We start from the raw sequence: 9,235 nt of genomic DNA on the forward strand, positions 1-9,235 counted from the left end.
GCACAGTTGGTTTTAAATATGGCTGCGACATACCTGGTTGACGATGTTTTTCTTCGTCTTTGTGGAACTGCAAATGTTCCAAACTTTAGTTCAAGAATAGCCTCAAGGCTGTTTATGTATTACAAGCCAGTGAAGGCGTTACCTGCTCTTCTCATATTTAACGACACATGCATAAATTAAGAATATTTAAAAACGGTGACAATTACTTTTCTTGATGAAAATTACCAATTCCTTGTGATAAAAAGAGTGAATAATAAAATAAATACGACTAACTTCTTTCTTTTATCAATTTTCCATTTTAAATAAGTTTATATTTGTTTTACGTGCCGATTTCACGAACAGGTATTAAAACTTTTTTTTTTTAACTTTCAATTCAGTTTAAGTTGATAATTTATCGTTATATGAACTATAACGTTTAGTGTGGGGCACTTCACAGTGTAGGGGTGGATATGAAAAATTATCTTTGAAAAAATATCATCAAAACCTGGGCTGTTTAAAAATAATAATATTCTCGTAACACATTTTGCGTTTACTCATTTATTTATTCTACATTCTCACTGGAAATGGAAGATTTTCCTGGAACTAATTATGGGAAACTATCCCAGAATACCTGTTACAGATTCTGGAAGGGTTCTAAAATCTCCGAGTGTGGCTCTGTGCCAACGTGTTGAATAAATTATTGGAATTCTGCCAAGTAAAACATATAATAAGTTGTATCCCAAGGTAGTTTTATTACACACACGTCATTAAAATTTTGATGTAAATTCATTCATAATCTTGTTCTACATATTTTACCAATATCTCTTCATGTGGATGGTAGTTATGAATTTCGCGCAAAGCTACACGAGAGTTACCTGCGCTAGCAGTCTCAAATTTAGCATCACCACCCACTGTTTTACCACGAGAGTTATCTGCGCTAGCCGTCTCAAATTTAGCATCACCACCCACCACCGTTTCACCAACGAATAGTGGAATTAACTACCACATTATAACGCTCCCACGGCTGAAAGGGCGAGCATGTTTGGTGTGACGGGGATTCGAACCCGCGACCATCAGATTGCGAGTCGAGCGCCCTAACCACCTGGCCCTTCACACTTCCAATCAAGCCCAAATGTATATTACATACACATCTCTAAGAATTCAACATATGAATTGCATAATTAACATATAATCTGACCATTCATCAATTGTGAGTGTGAGTTTAAAGACTCAAAGATGGATAACAACAAATTATTATTCTAACGTAGAAACTAAATATGCTTTATTTAATTGGTTTATAGAACTTAAAAGTTGTAGTACAGAGTTAAGTTGCTGGTTTTGATTTCCTTTTGGTCTACAACATCATATCTGGTGTTACTAATGCTAAAAGATACCAGATGTGCTTTTTAATATCATCAAAAGAAAGTCTGAGCAGTAAAACTACAGCAAGTGATGGACATGAATGATAAACAATATGCAGTTTTAATTTTTTAAATATACCTTTTGATTTTTAGCAAACTGGCACACCTGAAAAAAATAAAATATTTCTCTGGTGTTGTTAAACTAAATCGCTACAAATTAAATTTTTCCTTCAAGATAGGAGTCCAAAATCTCAGAAAAATCTTACAATGAAGGAAGGTTATGAAACCTGTAGATACAACTGTCAATTCAGTATCTTTAAAAAACAACAATGGTCACAACTTTTAAGCTAACTGTATATAATTTACTTGAATTATTTCTATAAATTAAAAAAATAACAACATTGAACAAAATAAAAGTACTAGTGTGTATTGAAACTAGTGATATGATAGTTTACACTGTGTACCATTTACTTGATCTTAATTTTCCAAATTCATTTACTTGGGACTTGCATGTAAATATTCATATCATAGAATTACAATAATTCCTGATTAAAAGCAAAAATATAATTTTTATAACTAAAGATGAGGAATATATCAATATTTAAAAACATCCAATTCTGAAGACTCCCTTTGATATTTTCTATTTTGAAACCTGATAATGTAAGAGATTACACTTTTTAATATGTTTATTGTAGACACTTCAAATTTCAGAATCATTGGGACAAGAATTCTCTGTATAGAACATTATTTCTGCAGTTTGAAAAACAGTTGCGATGAATTTTTAGAAAGCTATTTCAATAAAGAGATAAGGTCCATTGCATTTAATGTGGATTTACAGCAAGTACCATCTATCGCTTGTAAAAATGGTCTAATCTACTGATTTTTTAGTATCTTTTTTTTTTGATGGACTGTCTACAATGTTACAATGAAAGATATACATACACTTTTGCAAATCCTTATGATAAAATGCAAGAAAAAATCAAACAGAAAGGCATGAAAAAAATATTTTTGCACATAATTATACTAGTTGATTCCTTTCATATAACTTTAAGATACATACAGAATTTAAAGTTTTATACTCATAAACAAAGAAATATCAAACATGTACAAACAAAACAAAGTACTAAAAAAATAACATTTCTCTGAAATATTACAAACTAAAGGGTAGTCATGACAAATAAAGATACTATCAGTGTGAATAAGGTCTTATTTAATAATAATGTAAAACACAAACGTAATAATATGAAGCATTTGTTAAAACGTGTTTTAGAATCTTCAAAATTCCATCTTCAGTAATCTAGATGTACAAAACAAACACAATGGGAATTACAACAGAAATATGATATAATTTGCAATAAGTAAACAATTTGAATACAAAAAGTAGAACAAGAGAAAATGAAAAGTATGTAGTGCAAATGAAATAGTTAAATTAAAATAGATTCAAATCAAATGAATAATGTGTATTATTTAGAGAGAAAAGTTACAACCCCTCCCAACTCCACTGTCTACCAACACAATACAGAAACACCTCATCCCATTGCTCTCTCCAACTTTAAAATTCTCTCAACAGCCAATCATGATACTGAATTTATAATAAAAACATTATACATTAAAACTCTTCTTTCATCTCTAATATATATATTCTTCAGTTGATTTAAATCTATTTTCATTCAAGTAATTCATTTTCACTGCACACTTTTCATTTTTTTCTCTTGTTCTACTTCTTGTAATCAAATTGTTTACTTATGTATTACAAATTATATCATATTTCTGTTGTAACTACCATTTTGTTTGTTTTGTACATCTAGATTACTGAATATGGAATTTTGAAGATTACGAAACATTATGGGCCCTGTTCTATTTTATTATTCTTAAATTACAATTTTTCGAAATATGAATCTATTACAAGGTCTTATTTATTTTGGTATTTACTGCAAGGTCCAAAACCTCAGTTAGTATTTTGTCATTCTCATCCAGCAAATCATTTTGTTTTACATACAATTCTGTGTTTTAAACCATTATATCATTAATACTTCCCTTCTAATATTTAACACTGATCCAATTACTCTACTGTTTTTTAACAATACTTATCAAGTAATTTAGCAGTAATACATGTGTGACATAGTGTCACAATAAAACTGATCATAATTTAAATCACATCATTCTTTACTGATATATTTAAGATACTATTATACACTTTTCTCACTGAAAACGTGTATTGGGCCATTAAAGACTGATGTGGTTTAAATTATTATCAGTTTGTTATGATGCTATACAACACAAACTACTACTAAATGTTATGCTTTGTAAGATAAGCCATACCACATCTAAATATCAATTCACTTTTATACTATGTACACATTATACTTCATGGGCACATAAAGTTGTTTCACAAATAACTTTCAGTATTTACTCATCTCAAATATTTAAAAAACCCATGAGTGAAAGTAAACTAATATATGTTATAATATGTAAACCACACTATAACTACTATATCTAGTGCTGACAAGGCCAATCGCACAATAACAGGGTTCATCTCACACTTTACAATTTAAAACATGAACAGCTTCGAACAGTTATTATTACTCTTTCTCATTTCTTTAATCCTGAAGAAGCACAGTCAACTATTTGAAAAGTGCTAAAGTTCCTGGGTCTTGTGAAATCTACTTGCCTTTTACTTGGTGATCCTTTGTGTTAAATCTTTCATCATGGTTTATACAGGGCAAAGTGAAGGAACACAGCAACATAACCCGAACATCCTGGAAACTTTCCTTTTTAAACTACTGTCTTTATCTTTTGTTTGATATACCATGTTGCAAGCCTGAGTTCCTTATGCTTTAGAAATTTATAGAAGTCATTTGCTAAATTAACTAAAAATTTATAACTACAATTGTAATGCCAGAAAGTCTCAGTATTTTGGTGGTCATATTCATGATTATAATATTTAACCAAAAGTTAACATTAGTCCTCTGTAAATATTTAAATGGACAGTATAAAAAAAAAAAGACATATTTTCTGATTTTTTTTAACATCATTTGTTGTAATAAACCTTCAGTATGCAAACAAATTCAATCTAAAGCATAAAAAAAATTATTGGTCCCAGAATAAGTATAAAAACTGTGTACCAAAGGCAAAAAAGATTGTTAACATGCATATAATCCAACAGGGAAAAAATACTAATTATCAATGTATAATCTTAATTTTTTTAGGTCGTTTGTTCAAGAGAAAATGTTCAGGCTTGTGTTTATGGGGCCTAAACTATAATTCAAACAAACTTTTAAACATATAAATCAGGCTTTAAATTCCAGCTTTTGAGACTCTTCTTCAAACGTAACTAAGTGACAGTTATAAATTATTCTACATGAAGAAGTTTTGGTTCATTAATTTAAGGCACATATATTATAAAAACACAAAACATATTATTAACTACTTAATCGTACTTCTGTAAATTTCAAACCAAGCACAAATAAAACAAGCTTTAGCAAAATCTTTTGCTAAAGCTCTTTCTTTAAACTAGGTATTCCAATGCAGTTTTTGTACAAGAAATTGTTCAGGAAGATGAAAAAACAGCTCTTCTGGAACACTAAAACAAACTACTGCTATGTTTAGTTCACTGGGTAACATTTAATATTTAAATTCCCTATTAAAAAACACAGAGTATTAACTTTCAGAACTAATCATTCACTGCAAGATTTATTTTTTAAAGAGATATATTTCATACATATTTATAAAAGCTTTATGAGACTATTTTTGTTTTTGTAACTTTTTTTTCAACAACATTTTTTTTCTTTCTTCTTCTTCTCTCCTAATGTCTTCCAAATCTTCCATCATACCAATTTTGGCACTAGAAAAAGAAACAAAACGTTATATATATATATATATATATTGTACATGAAGAATGAGGTAAATACATTATCAGCCTCTTTTGAAAATCAAGTCTCAGAGTAAATATAAAGGTATGATATTTGACTTTAATATTTATATAATTCAAATACTATGATTCAGTTAACACTATTTCGTATAGGTTGATGAAAACATTTGTAAAGTTCATTATAAAACCTGATGAATCATCATAAAAAATAAATAATTCAAAAGTGTATACAGGAAATAATGGCTTTCATAAAAACTACTATATTAAAAAATCCATACAAAGTTTTAGTTGCTACTTCATTTGCTAACTTACATCATAAAGGTACATATACTACACACACACACACACAGACATATATATATATATATATATATATATATATATACATACACACACAGACATATATCGATCTTTCATGTATTAACCTCATGAAAAAGTTCAAATAGGTTTTTCTCTTGGAAATTTTTAAAATATTCCAGTCTGAAAATGAGTAGAGAGCTCATTGACATTTAAAATAAAAAAGAACATTATGCTGCAGTCAATGATAATTTACCTTCTTTTTTCTTCTTTCATTATGTCCACATAGCTTGCTTCCATATCATCATCATCATCATCCATATGTGCATATCTATTTCATAACGAATGGAAGATTAATGAAATAAGTGTGTATTCCTTCTAAATCCTTTCACTTTGTTATGATTACCCTGAGTATAGTTCTACCTTCTTGTACAAGGAACACAATGTGAACCAATAAAACCTCTGCAATTATACACAATTAAATCTGGTTAATACGAATGGAAGATTAATGAAACAAGTGTGTATTCCTTCTAAATCCTTTCACTTTGTTATGATTACCCTGAGTATAGTTCTACCTTCTTGTACAAGGAACACAATGTGAACCAATAAAACCTCTGCAATTATACACAATTAAATCTGGTTAATACCAGCAGTTACTAAAAATCAACACAAAAGTTTATTTTACATAATATACAGATAGCAACATCCTTTAGGGAAGGGAACAGCTGAGTAACTTATTCCAGCCCAGACAACTTTGGCTCCTTTGCCTACATCAACATTTAATGTGTTTAAAATACAACTTGTCCTGGGCCTGAAGTTTACTGTCCTTTAGCGAGTATTTAGCAACAGATGATTTTTCTTGTTAACCAAGGAGATATTACATCTATGAAAATATGTATAAAGAAATCAACCTCTCATGCTTTTTTTACTTAGATATGGGTAGTTAAAGTCCGTTTTGTTATTTGAATCACCATAACATACTAACACATATGAATATGAGCAAGATATTCGTTTTACTGAATTTACCACAAAAAAAAAAAGGGAAACGAAAACAAACATAGCTCTAGCAACAAAAATACACAGAAAAAGGTGTTATAATCCCTTTACTGCTAAACATAACAACACTGTGAACTAAAAATAATGTAAAAAATTAGTTCTACAAACTAGAGGTTCAAGCCATCCTCAAAGACAACAGCAGTGCGTTTCACACGGAAACAAGTACTGACAATACGTAGCAATTAATACTTTGTCAGGAAACTGAAATTTGATGTGAAACAGAGGTTTATTATGGAGGAGTATCTGAAAAAATAAACTGACTAATAAACAATTTGATGTAACACAATACTTAATGATTTATTAGAATTCTTCAATATTGTATGTGTGAAACTAATGTCAGCCAGTATATGAAGATACATGGTAAAACTGTGTGGACTGGGGGTGGATATTCACATACATACTGACAAGACTTTCAGATATATATGTTTAATTTATGAAACAAAAAATTGTGTTTTGTTAATTTATGCCTACAGTGGCTTAGATGCAAGTTCCAATCACATATTCTTGTGGTAGAATTTAACTTTTTTACTACCTCTCTTACACAACTACAAATGTTATCTAGTTTACACTTAATGAAGATAACCTTTTCAATCCTCAACTCACATAGCATTATTTTTATGAACTCAAAATTAACCACTAAGAATTTTATTCAAACCTCTTAGCTATTGAACAAATCAAAATACTACAAAACCTAAAATGGTAATGATTTATTTTGAGAAACTTACTTCTGCTTGTTGTATCCAAACATTTTTCTGATGATACTAGAGTAATCTCCTTCATCTTCTTGAGGGTCATCATCAATAAAATCAGACAAGTCTTGATCTTCATCATCACTTTCAATTTGTTGACTTATTGGATTTCCTAAATATGCAAACATATATGTATGGTCAAGCAGTTTATCATAAATTATCAAAACAATTGTTTTCAGGATTACAAACAAAGAAAGAGAGTATGTCCTCCTAATTTATTAATTTTCTTAGAACTCCTTAACAATAATGACTATTTCATTTCTTATTAGTACTTTTGTTAATGACACAATATGAAGTAGTACACTGTGTATTACTAAGTACTCAATTAAAAGTAAGAAAAACAGTAATTTTTGGACGTATAAAACTTTTCAAGGATCAAATACTCTTTGAAAAATGTTACATTTATATTAATATATCAAATGATGTGAGAAAATAACAATTGTTTTACTTTTTCTTGCTTTTAAGAAGCAGAGTCTGAATCTATATTTTGTTATTCAGTTATCTGGAAGAAGTCTTCTTAAGCCTCCTATAAGGAGTGGATAATGAGAAAGTAACATTTATCTGAACTGCGCAACAGTCAGTGAAATTATTTAAGAAAAACACAATGTTTCAAAGCAATTTTTCCTACACCACATGTAGCTGACAAACTTGTTTGTATTTTAATATTTCCAGTTTCAAACTGAATGGTGTCTCACGTGATACACGTTAAACAGTCAGTTCAAAGACCTTCGAAATTCAAGCATAGCCACCCCTAATTACGACTGACTAACAGAGAAAGAGCAATCAGTCAGCAGTACCCACCTTCAAAGTATGTACTTTTAACCAAAAAACAAGATTTTCAAAGCTTTAATGCTCCAACAACTAAAAATGTGGAGCTTCTCCAGCAGCATATCAGGGCTTTCAACCTTACAATCTGCATTCCGACCTGCTTAGCCCAATATCTTTAAATATGCAGTCTATATAAGATGCTTAATTATCTTACACACACAAGGACTTAATATCACAGATGCGTATATTAATATACACTGCGAATAGCGTAATTTATAAAGATGCTGCCTTTGTAAAGAAACATAAATTAAAAATGCACAGGCTGTTTCCCAGTGATGGAAAGAAAGTGAGAAAATACATTGAACATGAAAGATGAAAGCCTGCTGCATTATTGGATGAGCTTAACTTGAGTGTACCTTCTTAAGAAAAAAGAAAATTGCTACAGATCATGATGTGATAATGATTTTCTAATATGATACAGGAAAAGTTAAAAATATTTTAGCTGGGCTTTGCAGTTGCCTCAAGCATTTCAAATAAAAATAAATTTTATAAAGTACATAGTAAAACAAAGGTGAACTCAATTTAATATGAAGATCATGGACTGCCACAAATTACACAAGAAATTTCTACACTGATGCTAACGAAAAAGGTATGACTACATCAGAATGAAACGTTAAGTCACACATAAAGTCTATAGCAATGTTTCTACAAGCTGTGGAGCATGTAACTGATGTTTAGAATAGCCCCAACTTCAACATAACTGTTAAGTTACTTAATTGTGTTCCTATAAAACATTTATGCATTACTGTGCTATTATAAGCTGATGCTCACATAGAGTGGAGGGTTCATGGAAATCTTATTAAAATATGTGTATTACAATTGACCATGCCATCCTTCAGAGAAGGTCATTACAATGGAAATTATGGTGTTGGGTAATAGTTCATAATTGTGGGCATTAGTGTTAACATGAAGGATGGAAATGCAAGGATAACCTAAACAGTTGTTCTTATAAACTGCAGTTAATCTTTTTAGTTCACACTAATTCCTTATATACACCTGGAAAAAAGTTAAGCACCCCCAAATATTTTTCAGGATTGCTTATTGAAAATAAGGTTTAATTTTCATGATGTTGAGCAATGTTCATATTTTCAAAC

The 9,235-nt window shown here is 29.9% G+C and overlaps 1 protein-coding gene across 1 annotated transcript in view; it reads right to left on the bottom strand.

Annotated features, from left to right (window-relative positions):
- Nucleotides 1-1,230: 1,230 nt before the first annotated feature.
- Nucleotides 1,231-9,235, bottom strand: part of LOC106460783 (protein SPT2 homolog) — a 13,903-nt gene continuing 5,898 nt past the window's right edge. Inside the window, exons 4-6 of the mRNA XM_013920522.2 lie at nucleotides 7,290-7,425; nucleotides 5,765-5,839; nucleotides 1,231-5,184 (exon numbers count right to left, since the gene is read on the bottom strand). Coding sequence (XP_013775976.1) covers nucleotides 5,085-5,184; nucleotides 5,765-5,839; nucleotides 7,290-7,425 — 311 coding nt within the window. The 3' untranslated portion in view covers nucleotides 1,231-5,084. The remainder of the gene's footprint in view (nucleotides 5,185-5,764; nucleotides 5,840-7,289; nucleotides 7,426-9,235) is intronic.

Source organism: Limulus polyphemus, unplaced genomic scaffold (genome assembly GCF_000517525.1).
Source record: "Limulus polyphemus unplaced genomic scaffold, Limulus_polyphemus-2.1.2 Scaffold835, whole genome shotgun sequence".
Taxonomy (NCBI): domain Eukaryota; kingdom Metazoa; phylum Arthropoda; class Merostomata; order Xiphosura; family Limulidae; genus Limulus; species Limulus polyphemus.